Consider the following 18564-nt stretch of genomic DNA (forward strand, 5'->3'; position numbering starts at 1 on the left):
CCCAAACTTTACTAAACTAAACTTCATTCAAAAAGTGAAGACGAATGTGAAACAGAGGATCCAGTGAAGTTTGTCTAAACTAAGCTTTGCCTTGTCCTTGAGCCCCTCAACCCCTAACATCTCTTCCTAACCCCTTCCGTGTCTCCTCCATGGTCCAGCGTTTGCCGAGAGGGCTGAGATTATGCCGTCTCGTCCTCTCCTTGAACCCCTGACGTCCCCCGGTTCAGTGCTCTGCTCCTTCACTTGATAACCCTGCCTGCTCTCAGTGTTTCTCCCTTGGCAGAGGCTGGTCACGGGACGGTTGCACCCTCTGGCCTGCCCGTCTGCCCGGAGCCCAAGTCTCACCGCTCCCCCCGTTGTGCAGTTGATAGATGCTTTGAGCGGAGAAATGCTGCACCATGCTGATGCTTTTTATGACCTTCCAGCAGAGCAGGATTTCAGCACCAGGCACTTGGTACCAAGTGTGTGCTCGGCCAGCCGTTCTCTGCAGGGCAAAGCACATGGCGGGTTTGTGTGTGTTTGAGAGACACTGAGAGAGTGTATGCCGCTACAGAGGTTTAAGAGATATCTGGTATAAAGGGAAGTACTGCACAACTAGCAGCATCAAATGCAATGACAGTGAAATATTTTTTTTTGTGTGTGTGTTTAGTGATTGGGGAGCCTGTGAGTCTGGACTGGTATAAACCGCAAGGGGAGCGGATGGTCCCGTCTCAGAGGGTGGCCCTGCACAATGAAGGTGTTCGTTCCAGACTCACCCTCTATAATGCCAAAATAGAAGATGCTGGCATCTACCGGTGCCAGGCCAACGACGCACAGGGACATACACAGGAGGCCACTGTGGTGCTGGAAATCTACCGTGAGTATCAGACACTAACAAATAAATCTCCTCACACACACCTTTTGTTGTCAATATGGTCGTTATAACTTAATTTATGTAAACGCATATGAATAGAGATCAGAAATTAACAGGAGCTTGGAATAAAATATAAAAAATAATAGAATGTCCCACAATGAAATTTCACAAAATGCCTTTTAATGAATACATCTGGTTTCATTCAAAAAATATTTGACGTACATTTAAATCACAGAATCATGTTAAACAGAACCTTTCCTTGTTTAGACTTCTTTTAAAAAGAAGAAATAACTATTATTAAGTAAATTGCAAAAATAATAAAACCAATTGAATGCAATAATATGCAATAAAAGTCAATAACTGTGTTGCATCATCTTTTATCTATTGCATGAACAAGCAGGAGAATTAATCTTTTGCGTATTTGTGTATTGTATTGTGTATCTCCAAGACACTTCAAGAGAACTCCTGTACCGACAAAGCTACAGTACTGTGAAAAGTTTTAGGCACTTCTATTCACAAATAGATTTTGTTTAGCAATTAACTTCTATTAACTAAATCAAATCAACATTTAGTCTGTCTTAGTATTTGTCTGTTTCTCATGTCCTTCGAGGCAGATTGGATGATAATGAGATCAGATCTCTGTGGAGCACAGGCGTTTTACATAACAAGTACAAATTTTACTGAGCCCAGACTTTTGAACTTTGGATTATTTTGACTTCAGGAACTATATGTAAGATACTTCTTCTGTTGTCATTGTGCACCTTGGTCATTTTGGAGACATGCATTTTTCAAACTTGTGCTGACAAGTTTAGCGTGAGTGAGGAGACATAAAGGGATCTGAAAATGGAATGAGCCAGAATTGAACTTCAGTGAATCAGAACACAACAAATCTTTTCACATTGTTGTTACATTTTAAAGTGTTTACTTTAAATTGCTTGTGCTTAGAGACCGAATCAATTAGAGAATTTGAAGAATGTAGATCCTAGATCTAAATCAACAGTGTGGGACTCTTCAGCATGAAAAGCAAGCAGCTTTTGTCTCTCATGCTCGTGGCACTCAGCAAACAGAATCCACCCAGGGGATACCAGGCTTCCTGGCGCGCCTGTGGTCTCTGAGCGGTGGGGATGCTGTCCCTTTCAACATCCCCTTACTGTCAAAGCCCAAACTCATATCTGTGCCGAGAGACCAGCTAGAGATACCTAGATAATTGTCTTTTTTGCTCTATTTTACAAATAAACAGAGAAAAAAGCAAGCAGGCTTTTCAAATGTTGAAGTAAAGTTCCGACAGTTATGTTCGCGTTTCTTAAGATGGGATGTTTTAAAATAGCTTGAAATAGCTTGTCATCTAAGGTACACTCAAGAGTTTCCTCTAAAGTTTGTTTGTCTCCAGTAACACGCTGTACATCATTCCAGTTTCAGCCATGGCTAAAATCAATACAAAGATATGAGAAAAAAAATTGCACCTGAAGAAAAAAATGATTCAGTAACCCTCCATCTGTCCTCATTTGTTCTCTTTGGAGATTATATTTGATGCAAACTTTTACCCTGGAATTATCATACATTTACATTGAGACTTATTTAGCATAATACAAGGAAGCATGCTATTACATATCCCGGCTATAAAAGCAATTCAAGAAAACTGTATATTGATGCAAATTACAATGGAACACCATCTTGGCACAACTATGTGGGAATCCATTACATAGCTAAGGACATTATGTGTGTTAGCGCAAAAACCCCTCCACCACTGGAAACGCTGCCATTGAAATAGCTGTTTTGATTTTCCCTGTGAATAGGGGACATCCAAAAGCTTTCAAAGAGAGCTTCACAATGCCGGGGAAATGGACGTGTTCCATCCGAAGATGTTTGACAAATCTGTTGATGTAAAGCTAAATGTAATTTCCCCAACAACGAGACAGCTGCCACCACATGACCGAGAAAGAACTAGTATTATTGAGAGGAAAAATGAAACAAGGACGAGGAGAATAGTTTTGCTTTCTTTCTTTCTTTCCTCTGTGGAGCAGAGAAATTTGTACAGAAAGTAGTAGTTGTGGTTTATGCAAATATAATGTATTGGGAATAAAACAGATGCGAAAGTGCTATAAAAGTATCAAAATTTTCCAAGTCTTTTGAAGTCATATTATAGTTATATGAGACTGAAATTCACTGAATCATAATATGCAGTGATTTTTTTCCAGTGAGCTCTTTACCGGAGAACTGCTTTAATAGATTCAATGCAAAAAGTGCTTTTTTTGTCTTGCTTTAGTGCAAAATGATAATATACTGTATTCATTTTTTTAAATCTACATTATTTATAGCCATTAAAAATATTTATATTATATTAATAAAAATATTGTCATTATTAAATATAGTTACAGTACATTACATATACCGGTAGTTATTCAAAATTCCTTTTGAATTAAGCGTATTTTTCTTACCCCTTTAATGGATATTTAAGTATTTTAAGCGTAAATTCACTTAATTTTGAAAACCGGGTTTAATATCTTATTCTACATCATTTTGCTTCTCAAGTGAATGCATCTTGATTTAAAAATGTTTTAACTTGGAAAAAAAGACAAAAAATACTGAATACTTACATCCCTGCAGTAGATCTATTAAGATTCATGAGCCATATTTATAAATCAATCTTTTGGACTGATTTTTTAAACAGAAATCTTGTGATCTTATAAAAAAAAAAACTGACAAAATTTTTTTGCATCTCTCATGAAAGCATTTAGAATAACTATGACTATTAATCACACAAAGCAATCATACTGTATGACTTAACAACTGCGGAATATACTGCACAAGTGATCTATGGATATATATTTTAATGATGGCTTTAATTCCTGTACACTGTAATGGAAATGGAAAATAGCAACCATCTCAATTTCTTCTTATATGTTTCACAAAAGAAGAAAAAAAGTTTAAAACAACATAATAGTGACAATAAAGGCAGAATTGTAATCTTTGAGTGAGCCCCTCCTTTTGGAAACACACCTTAAGTGATTCATTTGTTAAACTCTTGAATTAATGGGGAAGAGGTGACTAAAAGTAATAAAGAGCAAGAGTAAAAGCAAGAGATGCCAAGTCCAGACAAAGTGAAAAAGAAAGGAAATGTTTCTCTTCAAAGGCTTAAGTCACATGGGTTAAACAAGGCTATGTGAAATGTTCACCAGATTCTCTGTCTTTCTGGGGGTTTTTAAGTGTATGAGAATGTTATTTTAATCCTCAGTGTGTTTAATGAGTAGATCTTGTAAAATTCCAGGAGATATATCACAATCTTGCTTCTCTGTGGCTGACTTTGTTCCAAGCTTGGCATTTGCCTATGTTCCATTAGAAGTTGTGTTTAGAGCAGTGGGAGCCGTGTGTAAACAGACATGACTCACAGATCAATACACAGAGCCGCTGTGCTGATGAGGGTGTGCTGCATCTTTCTTTCAGTCCTCTGAAGACACATTTTCTTATACTGTGTTGTAGCAGATGTTTACAGCAGCTTCCCACACAAAACAAAATGTGGTTTTGGTGTGTCAGAATGTGGCTGTGAATTACAAATAATCAGAGACGATGTGGAAGCACACCTGATTTATGAAAAGCAGACGTAGGTGTTGACATGTCCCTTGTTTTTCCTTGCATTTTCTTTGGTTTCCACACTGGGGGGGTCTGAACTAGTTCTCCAAAGCCCTCATGTGTTTTTTCTTTTGTCCTCATACCGCTTGGATTTTACGTGTTACAAATTAAATCTGTACAACTTCCACAACATACAGCCCCATCCAGAACAACTGGCAGCATGCAGCTTGATCAGACATGTTTGTTTTGTTTTAATTTGGGCTATTTTATGGTGTGTAATGGTGTTACATAATTTACTTGCAAAATAAATCTAACTAATCTATTATAGTTACTGAGAAAAAAAAATTCTAAGGCATTGTTAGATGCAAGTACAGGTACTCTACAAGTCCTCTTTTCAGATGAGAGCAAGTTTTGTATTTCATTTGGAAACCAAGGTCCTAGAGTCTGGAGGAATTGTGGAGAAATTCATAGCCCAAGTTGCTTGAAGTCCAGTGTTAAGTTTCCACAGTCTGGGATGATTTGGGGTGCAATGTCATCTGCTGGTGTTGGTCCATTGTGTTTTTTGAAAACCAAAGGCACTGCACCCGTTTACCAAGAAATTTTGGAGCACTTCATGCTTCCTTCTGCTGAACAGCTTTATGAAGATGCTATTTAATCTTCCAGCAGGATTTGGCATCTGCCCACACTGCCAAAAGCACAAAAAGTTGGTTAAATTTCCATGGAGCAAAAACTCACCAGACCTGAACCCCAAACAAGAGACCAAAAAATGCAGATGAGCTGAAAAGCCACTGTCAAAGAATCTGTGCTTCCATACCCCCTCAGCAGTGTCACAAACTGATCACCTCCATACCACGCTGAATTAAGGCAGTAATTAAAGCAAAAGGAGCCCCTACCAAGTATTGAGTAAATGTACAGTAAATGAACATACTTTCCAGAAGGCCAACAATTCACTAAAAATTTTTCTTTTTTTTTTTCTTTTTTTTATTGGTCTTATATGAAGTATTCTAATTTGTTGAGATTGGTTGTTTTTTTTTTTTTTATGTGAGCCAAAATCTTTAAAATTAAAATAACCAAAGATTTAAACTACTTCAGTCTGTGTGTTTGAATTTATTTAATACACAAGTTTCACAATTTGAGTTGAATTAATGAAATAGCTCAATAGCCATGCAAAGATTTAATTTCAAAAACCAATTTCTTGTTGTTATTTTAAATCTGTATTCAACCTTAGAATGATCTGAAAGTAAAAAGAAGTGCTAAAGTCTGATTTATTTGGTGGCTGGACTTTAAAATTGTATTATTATAAGTGATGATGATTTTGAAAGTCTGACAGTAATGTAGTGTTACAGAAATAGCGAGTACTTCTGTAAGGATAACCCTGCCTGGTTGAAATGTTTGGAAATGATTAACAGTTAAAAACCTTCACTAGAAATTGAGAAAAGTAATCAAATGTAATCAGTTACATTACGTTAATAAAGTTATTGAAATTAACTTTAACTTTATTGGTGTTAAAACCATTTTTTCTCAGATATTTGTAGTAAATTTTACAGATAATTACGAAAAAATGGCAAGTAAGTAACATAATGAATTAACCTTAAAAAAGAAATAGAAAAATTTTAATATAATTTTCTTGTAAAACATACTCCAATTATCTGATATGTATAGCTTCAAAGAGATAGCATCTAGCAATATCTAGCTTTTTTTATCTCTTATGCTGTTTGTTAAATAATGCAGACTTGGGGCTCAATAAACATTTATTATTCTTATTATCAGTGTTGAAAAAGGTTGTGCTTCTTTTGTGGAAAATTTGATGCATTTTATTTTCTAAAGAACATTGTTAATTTGTAATCGAAATCTTTAGTTGCAGTATAAGTGTCTTAACTGTAACTTGATCGATGTATTAATCCTCGCTAAATAGAAGTATTCATTTATTTCAAAAACGTATTACTGATCCCAAGCTTTTGAATGCTAATGTTCATTAGGAGCTTTTCATAACATTTTTCTCCTCCCGGACCCACAGAGAAGCTGACGTTCAGAGATGTGAGGTCACCTCAGGAGTTTCGACAGGGTGACGTGGCTGAAGTGGTCTGTGATGTCACCAGCTCCCCCGTTCCTGTGGTCTCCTGGTTTTACAACAATGTGGAGATTATTGAAGATACTGAGAGTAAGTAATTTGCTGCCTATCACCTACATTGTAAAGCACACCTTTAAAAAAAGCACACCAACAGCTAAATAGCTGAGATAAATACGTATTGTTACTTTAATCGTTTTAATTATTTTAAACTAAATTTAATCGAAAATTATTGTAGAGCTCAAGCTGCTCTGGAGCTGATTTGAGAAATGGGAAAAGATTGTAAAAAAAAAAAAAAAAAAAAAAAAAAAAAAAAGGAATGGTGAATGTTTAAAGTGTTATTGTTGTAAAGGATTACCTTGTAAATGTATTTTCAGCCAGCAATAAATATAGCTCCTTTGAAGACAAAATTAGCTTTTCATTAACATCCCATCAAATATTTTGTTCTCCAGAGTTTCAGCTACTACAAAACAATAATTTGCAAGTCCAGAGAGTAACTAAAGCAGATGAAGGAGTATATCGCTGTGAGGCAAGAGTCGAGGCCAGGGGAGAGATCGACTTCCGGGACATCATCCTGGTGGTTAACGGTGAGTTTGGGAGACTTAGATGGATCCATTAGTCATTCCTGAGATCTGTCTGGTTAAATAATACATCATATTCATGTTTTCCATTTTCGGTGAACTGTTCCTTTAAGCATAAAGTCGTTACAGCCCTATCTTTCAGACGAAAGCCACGCACATCCTGTTATCTCAGTGACATTAGCCCTGTGCTGTCTGATGGGAAGGAAACAGCACAGTGACATCATCCCGTCTGCGTGTCCTTGTCTAAGGCGATGATAGCGAACATGAACGGGTGTCTGTTTAGTTTACTTCTGATATTTTCCTTGCTGATCCAATCATGGTGCTCAATGAGGCATGACCGATAATCCAGCCGACATGACAACACATATCAGAGACCGACATAAAATAAATGCCACTCTGCAGGGCTGTTCTGAAGCCCCTGGTCAGATTAGTGTTAGATAGGGAATACAAAATTAATATGTCGTTGTCCTCTAGGAGACGTTTTGATCTTTTCAAAGCTAGCCGCTTTTGCCGGATGCATGTTGTCGTTTGAAAAGTCTGGACACTTTGAGATGACTTTGAAATGCCTAGGCCATACATACTAAACAGCGTCTCTGTAATATATGTAATGTTGTGGCTTTAATGTGTGAGTTAGACTGCAGAGAGCTTAGCTTTCCCCGGCCCCTGCGTGATATGTGTATATGAATATAGATATGAAAAGAAATGAAATGAAAATGTCTTCAAGAAACTGAGATTATTTCTTATGCAGTTTTATTTAGTTTACATTAATGAGCAGCACTGGAATTTGTTGTATAGCTTCGATTTTTTTCTTAAGTGTTGCATAAAAGTGTCAATTTTGTTGCTGATATTTCTTGTAAAACTATTTAGTAGAATTTAAAAAAAATTTAATGCGGTAATTAATTTGAATGGCATACAATAACATTCAAGAGTTCTGGGGGCAAAAAACTTTTTTATGATATATATATATATATATATATATATATATATATATATATATATATATATATATATATATATATATATATATATATATACATATACATATACATATATTTATATATAATTAAATTTATGTCTGTGGTGGTAATACTTAATTTCAGCAGCCATTACTCAAGACTTCAGTGTCACAAGATCCTTCAGAAATTATTCTAATATTCTGATTTGCTGCTCATTTGCTTTCTTATTATTAGCAGTGTTGTGCGATGTTGTATTTATGTGGAAGGAACAGCATTTGTTTGAAATATATGCTATATAAATTACATAAATAAATGCAAATGTTTTTTAATAATGAAAAAAAAAAATCTTTCTGGCCACAGAATTAAAAGTGTAAGTCCACTAAGTTAATAATTACCAGACATGTTTGAATCCATATAAATATTACTGAGATGTTTTTGAGATGTTTGTTCCCATGAAAAAAAAAAAAAATTGAGAAGCAGGAAACGTAAGCAGCAGTTGCTAAACTTCTATTTAATCTCACCTCTGCCTCAGAGGAACAATTAAGATATTAAAGAGATCTCAGTGGTTTTTGTTCCGGTAGATTTTTGTACTTCAAAATATCAGTTTTATTGTCATTTTCATTTGTAGCTGAATTATTAGCCTTTGAAAGTGTGTAACTGTTGATGCTAAAGGTCAATTTAGTCAATGTTAGATGGTTTTCTGGACTGATTTGATGTCTTAATGCCCAATTGTGTCTCACATTAGCAGAGCTGTTTCAGTTGGGCATGCGTATCTGGGAATAGGTTAAATTAGATTACTGCCTTTGGAAAATAGGCATCGATTGGAAAGAAAGTCAATGATAATCTTGTTGGAACCATTTCGGTGCATGACAGCCCAGCCCTCCCCAGTGCTGTGCAGTGTGTGTGTGTGTGTGTTTCCTCCATGACTCTTAACACCATTCCACAGTGTGTGTGCACCACTTGTAAAATGTAAAGGGATAGTTTACTAAGAAATTAAAAAACTCTAATTATTTAAATGCTTAGATGTCACTCCAAACCAATGACTGACTTTCCTTATGAGAAAGAGAAGGGAAGTCCTGAAGACTGTTTTGGTTGCTCTTTTCAATGCAGTAACTGTACAATGAAAGCACCTTAACATTACAAAAGTATTGCAAAAAAATTAAATAAAAAATTAAAAGTTGTTCATATTTATTCCAAATAGTATATGAAGTGATAAAATAGAATTGTGGGTTAAAGGGAAAAAAACAGTAACAAAGGGAGTCGTGACGACGATCTAGTTGCAGACTTTATTAAACGAGTGTAAAGAGTAATCCAACAAGACAGGCAATGGTCAAGGCAGGCAGCAGACAATCAAAAATAACAGTCCTAGGATCAAAACTCGAGAAAGACAAAACTAGGAAAATGGAAACTAGAAAACACAGAAGGACTAAACATTCAATCACCAGTAAAGACAGAGAGTGTGTGTGCTATTCTTATAGTCCTACTAATGTGAGACAGCTGTGAAATGATGATGAGATCAGATGAGAGCCGAGTGATGCACTTGATGAGTCCAGGCAAATGATTATGGGAAATGGAGTCCTGAGTGAATGGCAAGGTACAGAACGGAGTGCCCTCTAGAGTTGAATTCAATTTCTTTCTCAAATAAAGCTATCATTTGACTTAAGATGACTTGCATAGTTGCCAGATATTGCTGCCAAGTAAAACGGGTCAGTTTTATGCTACTTTTACTCTGACAAAATGTACACTTCAAAAATTTTCCTTTCTTTATTATACAGAAGACAAAAGGCATATGGGTTTGGAACAGCATGATGTTAACTATCCCTTTTAAGTATGGAAAAAAAGTACATTTATGATCAAATTCAGAGGAAAGATAAAAACGGACAAATCTGCAGTACCCTGAGTGTGATCTTTGAGCTGCCCACTCACAGACACCCTCATTACCAGCAGTTCAATTGTAGGACTGCTTCCAAGGCTGGAACTATTTAACCCCGGAGAGTGGATAAAGCTTGCTGAGCTGCTCTGTTGTGAGATTGAACCCCAGCCGTAATGATGATGATCTCCATCACCTCAGCGGCTGTCATTTCATCCAAAAAAAAAAAAAAACTCTTAGTAATGCACGCCATTGATGCTCTGAAGACAAATGGCAAATGGCAAAACAATCATGGCATTAATTTGAACTTGGCTGTCAGCAGTTTGGGTTTACCTAATGAATGACCCATAATGTGCAGAGGGAAAAGCAAATAGTGTGTGCGTTTATGATTTCTAATAGAGGTTGAGAGGGATGTGTTAATATACTGCCAAGTCAGGCTGAAAGTGACCATGAATAAAACATCCATTTAATCTAATCTTTTTACCCCGGCGCACACTCCATTAAATTGTGTTATGTCTTTAAACCAGTCTCAATAACTCAAAATGATTCCTTTTTTCCAGACAGGATGGCTCCATCCATTCCCTAAACCAGCAAATTGCAAAAGGGAACAAAAATGCTGTATTTAAAAATCGGTGTAGGAAGTTTGCAGAAGAACATTGCTGCCTATTACTGAAACTATTTGAACGTCATTCCATCTCAGGTGAATTACCTCATTCTGAAGGGCATGGCGGAATAATTTCTGAACGAGTGGAAATTGGGTTAGGTTCAGTCTGAAATTACTTTATCACCTTACGGTTCTCTGAAGAGATGGAAAAATAAAAATTCTCACTCAAATCATTTCACATTCCCATAATAGACTATACCAATGAAAATTGCTATCTGCCTGACCTTGGAGTTCACATATGGAGCTTTAATAGACACACACGCATATACTTTCAGCTGTAAACAGTCACTTTACAAAGATCGACAAAGGAAAGTCGATCTTTTCATGAATATGAACTCTGAAAAAAATATACTGTATATATTTTGTGGAATTGTTAGTGGAATTTTTTTTTTTTTAGGGCATCCAGGTTGACCTCTTGTTTGACTCCGAGGTCTTTCTCCAATGACCTTTCACTATTTAATTAAGTGGACTGCTCAGGATTTATTGATTTAGACACACAGGGTGGCTGATGTATTTATTCATTCTTTTTCTGGCTTGTGAGGATGCATTTTGAGTGCGATCACGTTGTTGATGATCTGTATGCGCTGGAGATGAAGGTGAGTGAATAAAGAGTTAGTTCTATCAACTGCTGTGCCTGTGTGTGTTGGAATATAAATGAAAACTCACTACATTACTGGAGGATACAGCAGTCGTGTTGTCATATACTCTAAAACTGGCAATTTTTCAGCGTGATCAGAATTTGTACAGAGAAATTTGATCTCAAGAAAAAGGCATTTGAGTATTAATTTAGTTCAGTGTGTGCCACATGCTGTCAACCAGTATTTCCCAGGACATGAGAACATGTTGATGGCTTGTGAATGAATGTCATTTGAATAAGTATTTGTTGAGACTAGAACATTTGAGAAATAACATGAAAACTTCCGAGAGATTTCACACTGAAAAATTAGAAATGACAAGTGTGTGTATTAGCATAATTCAGAGGTGACAGAAACGGCATATCATATTTTTCTTTCTCAAACAGTTCCGCCGGTCGTCTCTGTGCCACAGCAGTCCTTTAACGCCACTGCGGACTATGGAGAATCTGTGACCTTCACCTGCCGGGCCTACGGCTCACCTGAACCTGATGTGACCTGGCACAGGTATGACAAATTTATCACCATCACTGCAAAATCAGAGCATACAGATGGTTTATTTACAATTATATAGAAATAAGACAAATAATATACAGTATTAACAAGGCAATCTCTGTGTATTTAATGCTTTCGGATGCTAAACTTTAAGTTTGATTATTAAACTAATCAGAAAATTACTTTTATTATATTTATTATTTAATTTTAAATGTATTATTATTATTAAATAATATTAAAATAAAAATTGTTGGTTGTCATCCCTAAAACATTTTGAAACCTTTATATAATTATTTAACCACACCTGATTTTATTTATTTATTTATTTTTTAATACAAGAACAGATTTTTTTTCTTGGAAATCAAGCGCCAGTTTTACTAACAGCTTGTGCCAGCGCAAACTGTCTTTTGCCGTTAAAATAGTACTGTCAGGTTAAGATGCGCAGTGATTAATTAGCACTGAAAAGGTGTGGACACAGTTATTTTTGTGCCTGATCTTATTGAATATGTATTTTGAGGAGTTTCCTTTTTACACGCAAAAGTTATGGGAGAGGAGTATTCAAATTAATCACGCAATGTGATTTACTGACGTTTGCGCTTGTCAAATTACTGGCATTTGCGCTATTATTTAACGCCCAAAAAATATGTCTTAAACTATTTTGTGCTTGGAATGGCTGCAATTATTATTGCTAAGAGGAAGCACCACAGAAAACTGAGAGCGCATTGGTAGAAGGGAGAAGATTTTTTCCACACATACAGTATTTATTTTGAATGCCAGAAAAAAATAACACATTTTCCAAACATATAATTTGCCAAGCCATGTTATTTTTAATTTGCTTCAGGAAATAAAAGACCACTTTGAATGACCACTTTGAACCAGTCTATCAAAACTTGCAGTAAACCTTAATTTTTTCCTCTGATTCTTTTCAGCGTACTGTGGCTTCTTTATTTGCGTTATGTAAATGAGATGTTGCATCTGTGTTCTTTAATTTGCGCATTGTTAGTAAATCACTTGTAGAAATTTCCCCTCCAATCGGCGCCGTTTTGGAATTGTGCTCTCTCAGTTTTACGGTTTAGTAAAACTGGCCCCAAGAGTTTCAATGAGTTAAGGTATCATGCAAAAACTGAAGAGCAGGAACAAGGTATCGCAGCCAAGAAAGAGCTGTGATGACTGGGAATGGACACATTTATTTCATCCTTAATGTGTGGGCTTTGAGTGACAGCGGTCCAATTCGTTGATTGCAGGCTTTCAATCATTGTAATTACCTCCAGCTTGGATGAGAATGAGCGAGATGGAAGCGATCTCTGCCAAGCATTCTCACACGTTGACCTTTAATGAATGAGCCTAACCAAACCACTCACTGATACACTGAGACATGACAGAAGCACTACCAATTAGATTACGTCTGCTAAAACCTGATAGTTTAATTTAATTTAGCATGTTTACTGGTGCCTACAAAAGGACTGTGGAGGAAGTAAAGTGTATTTCAGTGTATTTATTTTAAATAATAATAATAATAATTTATAAAAATTAAAATAATGCTATAAATAAATGTAAGTTAAACATCTTAATATACTAAAACTGACCAAGTTTTTTAACAGTGGGCAACACTGCAGTCGTTGTTAAATGTATTTTGTCAAAATGTGACGTGACGTGAAAAGATTTTATTTATTTATTTTACTTAGTTTTTCGTTCTAAACAAAGCTTCTTCCTTTTTTATTTACCTGGAAAACAATTTTGCAATGTGAGCACCAAACCAAATCTCCAGGTGCTCTCATGAGAACCAGACTGAAAAACGTATGTTGCTCTGAGAGTTAATACTAAAAGGTACAATACGTAGACTGGAAAGTTACTATGATCACGAGCCTGGTTTATTAGTATTGTGCCCTTGAGTCCTGCACTTGCTTGCACCAGTGAGACTCGTGTACAATTAGCGTCACTACAATTAATGTGTTGTAATGTCCTCTGGCTGAGAAACATCTGCTCAGTTTTAATCATTTTGTTGTAAGCAGCGACTGGAATGGAGCATCCGTCTCTCTGTTCCCTCTTTCTGTATAGCCAGAGAAGGCGTGATTTGATTCCCTTCTCCCCATTTCCTGTAGCCACACAGGTCTCTCTGCTTTAAATAGATTTCATTTCCGTTCCTTCCTTTCCTAACATTATGACAGTCTGAAGCTGCGCTGTAATCTTCTCCAAAAAATATTACATTATTCTGTCTCCACCTCGATGGCATACCTATATGGTATGTATATTGAATGTTACAGAATATACTGAAATGTTGTATCTCCATGTATGATGAATAACCCATTACCTGCCGTTTCTTTGCTTCCTACATCTGCATTATGTACAGTATTTTTGATTGGCTGGGCAGGGAGATTTTCTTCTTGTGATACAAATTATTCCACAGTGTTGGGAATTTCGGCTTTGTTCAACTAACATGTGTTGTATATGTGTGCTTTGTCAGGAAGGGAGTGCAGCTCCAGGAATCGGAGCGGTATGAAATGAGAGCTCGAGGTACCACGCTCACAGTTCGAAACATTCAACAGGACGACGGGGGCTCCTACACCTGCAAAGCCTTTAACAAGGCAGGAGAAGTAGAGCATGAACTGTTCCTCAAGGTTTTTGGTGAGAAATCCTTTTTCTATTGGGTTACATAACTCTTCATCCACTAAATAGGATTTTACCTGTCAGACTAAGTGAGATTGTAGTCCTGTCAAAATTATTGCTCAAATTTTGAAAGACCTAAAACCATTACATAATTCGAAAATTAATTATCTCAAACAATAGACTAGTATATAATGAGAGGAAAAGGCCAGAATTTGTCAGGATTAGGTTCTAATTTTTCTTCTTTTTTCCTTTTATTTATTTATTTAAAAATATATATATACATTTCTGCTCATAACTGTGGCACATCTCCCAGAAGTTGTTACTGTGATGTAATGTGCCCAACATGTACAACGGCATGAATAAATCATGTTAAATAGAACCACATCGTTTACCATTTGACTGCATATTTTGCACTAGTGCTATTGTGTTTGTTATTCCCTTTGAGTTTTGGGTCATGTGGTGATAATTGTAGTTGTGAGTCATCGAGTATGTTTACATGTGCATCAAAACCATAAGTATAAAAAATCAGCTCACGTGTTTACATTCTGAAATTGGTAGGGGTGGGGGGGGGGGGGTATATTTTTTAATGTTAAAATATACACTTACATTAAGAGCTACAAATTAAAGTATTTACATGTGGAGTGAACGTGGGGTGATAGGCACAGTTCTAAAAGTAAAAGATTAAGAAATAAAACAAAATTGCAATATTCACTGCCATTCATATGCATGGTATCCGCAATATTTTATTTCATTTTTTATTGTTTATAAAATAAATATCTTATGCTCACCAAGGCCACATTTATTTGATCAAAATATTGTAAGAACAGTAATATTGTGAAATGTTATTACTATTTTATGTAATTATTTTCTGTTTTCATGTTTTCCATTTTCATTTATTCCTGGCCAAACTCAGTTTCAGCAGGCATTTGGTGGTCTTATTATTATGTTGAAAATCATTGTATTAGTTTTTTTTTTTTTTTTTTTTTTTTTTTTTAATGAATAGAAAGTGTTTTATCAGTTGAATGTGTATAATTTCTAAAGTAAATGAAATTAAATACTGACCCCTTGAACTTGAATGGTAGTGTACATTTAAAATAAATTCAATGTATATTATTATAGAATTATATACACATTAATATATCTTGATCTTATGGCTTACATGCAAGATGACCCATTTGCGTGTCTTTCTGGACACTAGTTTAGGCTATAGTTGAATGAAGTAGTTTGTATAATTGTCAGCATCCATGGCTCCTGAGAAAGAAGAAAAAAAAACCTTTCTACCTTCATTATGGCTAGTGTAACAGCAGGAACCCTGATGTTTTTGAAAGGTGATTGACAGCTACATCCATGTGCTTCACTTTTCCAGTCCGGCCATGAGACATGCTTTTCTTCCATAAACAGATGGCCTAAATTGCTTGAGAATGGGTGACATATTCTTTATGGGAAGGAATTTTGATTTCGATTTTCATGAGGCTGCCAACATTTAACCGATTATTCAGATAGCACCTTGTCTGCTCATGTAAATGTATGGAGATTTATTCTGTAGTCATCAGAATACTTTCCATGTGCAAGCAAAGGGTATTCTTCAAAGCAACTCATTTAAATGAGCCTCCGTTATTGGATGAGAGTTTTGTTTTGCAAAGCGTGGTGTGAATCCAAGTTGTAACTTTCCTTTATGACCCCTGACAGCTAACAGAGCGAAGGCTGCTGGGGTTTCCACTCAGCTAGGCACGCTTCTTCTGCGTTTCCTGCATGCGCATAAAACTAGTTTTTGGCTTTAATGAATGGCATCCCAAGGTTCTAGCGCTGGATTGCCTCATTACGCTTTATCTCAGCTCTGTTGCCATCTACTGATATGTTTTTGGGTTTTTCCCGGCGGTGTTATGACCGCTATGTAACTTCTTATTAATGATGATTTATTGTTCAAATTGTGAAATGAAACTCTTTGACATTGCATTTGCTGTCTATTGATAAATATGTTTTTAAAAAAAGGTGGTTAAAAAGTGGATTTCTGCATCTGTTTGCATGGATACGAACATGTAGTTCCCGAAGAACATCTAAATGCAAATCAGTCTTTATCGTTAGGATCATGCTCATTTCTTAGATTAATTGTTAGTTGATTTAATCCCTAATGTCAACATAGAAAGAGAAAGAGATTATGCTGATAAGATTTTTTCTTCTGTTGTGCCGTTCTCCTTTATTTATCCGCTATTATTGTGCGCCCTGCGGGAAAGCATTTTTTGATGTATATTTATCAGGTTAAACGCTGCGATGGTGTCACCTCTTTGCTTGAAGGCTACCGCTGTTGTACATCAGCTACCCTACTAATGAGCGTTGCTACACAAGACAAGCCTTATCATAGATTTATGATGAGAATCTTAAGTATTCCTATGCCACACAACCCCTGCAGTTTACTAATGTTTATTTACCAGTGGGAGCCTGTTAGATTCAGATAGCAACAGATGTGTTGTGCTTGTCAATGCGCTGTGTCTTTTTCTGAACCTCAAAATGCAGACCTTTCTGCAGTATTATGTTTTATTTTTTTTTTTTTTTCAGTTGCGTGCCCATGAAAGATTGTTGATTGTCAGACCAGAATGATGCTGTTGACTCAAAGTTCAGTCTGATATTTACTGAATCGTCACCCAAGTGCAATATGTACTCTGAAAGAGAAACCGTTGAGTAGTAGATATTTCAGAGTGTCCAAAGGAAAAAAAATATTTTTGGTATGTATACAGGTGCATCTCAATAAATTAGAATGTCGCGGAAAAGTTCATTTATTTCAGTAATTCAACTCAAATTGTGAAACTCATGTTTTAAATAAATAAGTGATGTGACATTCAGCCAAGTATGGTGACCCATACTCAGAATTTGTGCTCTGCATTTAACCCATCCGAAGTGCACACACACAGAGCAGTGAACACACACACACACACACACACACACACACACTCAGAGCAGTGGGCAGCCATTTATGCTGCAGTGCCGGGGAGCAGTTTGGGGTTCGATGCCTTGCTCAAGGGCACCTAAGTTGTTTTATTGAAGGTGGAGAGAGAACTGTACATCCACTCCCCCCACCCACAATTCCTGCCGGCCCGGGACTCGAACTCACAACCTTTTGATTGGAAGTCCAACTCTCTAACCATTAGGCCACAACTCCCCAAGATGAAATGTAGCTCTGCTGTGAGCAGAGCACCCAAAAATACATGTCACTCGCAAAAGCTCCCCTCCACGGAAATCTTTAGTAAAAGGCAAAAGATTCATGCGACAATTAAGAGAAACTCGAGCTCTATAAATAAATTCAATGCACACAGACTGAAGTAGTTTAAGTCTTTGGTTCCTTTAATTGCGATGATTTTGGCTCACATTTAACAAAAAAACATTTAACACCAATTCACAATCTCAACAAATTAGAATACTTCATGAGACCAATAAAAAAAATAACATTTTAAGTCAATAGTTGGCCTTCTGGAAAGTATGTTCATTTACTGTACATGTACTCAATACTTGGTAGGGGCTCCTTTTGCTTTAATTACTGCCTCAATTCAGCGTGGCATGGAGGTGATCAGTTTGTGACACTGCTGAGGTGGTATGGAAGCACAGGATTCTTTGACAGTGACCTTCAGCTCATCTGCATATTTTGGTCTCTTGTTTCTCATTTTCCTCTTGACAATAGCACAATTTAAAGAACCGAAGACTTAAACTACTTTGAATTTATTTAATGCACAAGTTCCACAATTTGTTGAATTACTAAAATAAATGCACTTTTCCACGACTTTCTAATTTATTAAGATGCACCTGTACATATTACATCTTTATTCTCAAATGAAAAGATGTTTACATCGCAGCTATAGGATTTGTGCTGTGTGTAAAGGCAGTGGCAGATATCATATGACTATTGTAATCTAAGCTTGAGGTTTTTTTTTCCAGTTCAGTATCTTTCTCTTTTGTCTTTGTCACATTCCTCTGTTGCCCCTCTCTTGCAGTCCAGCCCCACATTACTAAGCTGAGGAACGTGACGGCTGTGGAAGGCAGTGCTGCTATGATCTCCTGCAAGGCTGAGGGCGAACCTTTGCCTGAAATCTCCTGGAGGAGAGCAAGTGACGGACACAGCTTTTCAGATGGAGATAAGGTACAAAATTGTCTTATAGTAAATAATGTTTTTTTTTTCTAAGATTATTATGCCCACAAAGGCTGCATTTATTTGAAAATGTTGTAAAATATACAGTAAGTAAGGGATAATGTACATCCAGCCAGTTGTTATAAACCCC

General features: G+C 36.3%; 2 protein-coding genes and 1 non-coding gene across 3 annotated transcripts in view; 2 read left to right on the forward strand and 1 right to left on the reverse strand.

Annotated features, from left to right (window-relative positions):
• Positions 1–405, forward strand: part of LOC113109269 (nebulin-like) — a 19650-nt gene extending 19245 nt beyond the window's left edge. Inside the window, 1 exon segment of the mRNA XM_026272897.1 lies at positions 284–405. Coding sequence (XP_026128682.1) covers positions 284–405 — 122 coding nt within the window.
• A 207-nt stretch (positions 406–612) lies between these two features.
• The window catches only part of LOC113109270 (neural cell adhesion molecule 2-like), a 46506-nt gene continuing 28554 nt past the window's right edge, over positions 613–18564 (forward strand). The window contains exons 1-6 of the mRNA XM_026272898.1: positions 613–856; positions 6441–6584; positions 6944–7078; positions 11584–11701; positions 14154–14314; positions 18280–18425. Coding sequence (XP_026128683.1) covers positions 613–856; positions 6441–6584; positions 6944–7078; positions 11584–11701; positions 14154–14314; positions 18280–18425 — 948 coding nt within the window. The remainder of the gene's footprint in view (positions 857–6440; positions 6585–6943; positions 7079–11583; positions 11702–14153; positions 14315–18279; positions 18426–18564) is intronic.
• LOC113109403 (U5 spliceosomal RNA) lies at positions 17468–17582 on the reverse strand. The gene has a single exon (XR_003292969.1). It is a non-coding gene; the product is annotated as a U5 spliceosomal RNA (small nuclear RNA).

The sequence above is a fragment of the Carassius auratus genome, chromosome 9 (assembly GCF_003368295.1).
Source record: "Carassius auratus strain Wakin chromosome 9, ASM336829v1, whole genome shotgun sequence".
NCBI classification, from domain to species: Eukaryota; Metazoa; Chordata; class Actinopteri; order Cypriniformes; family Cyprinidae; genus Carassius; species Carassius auratus.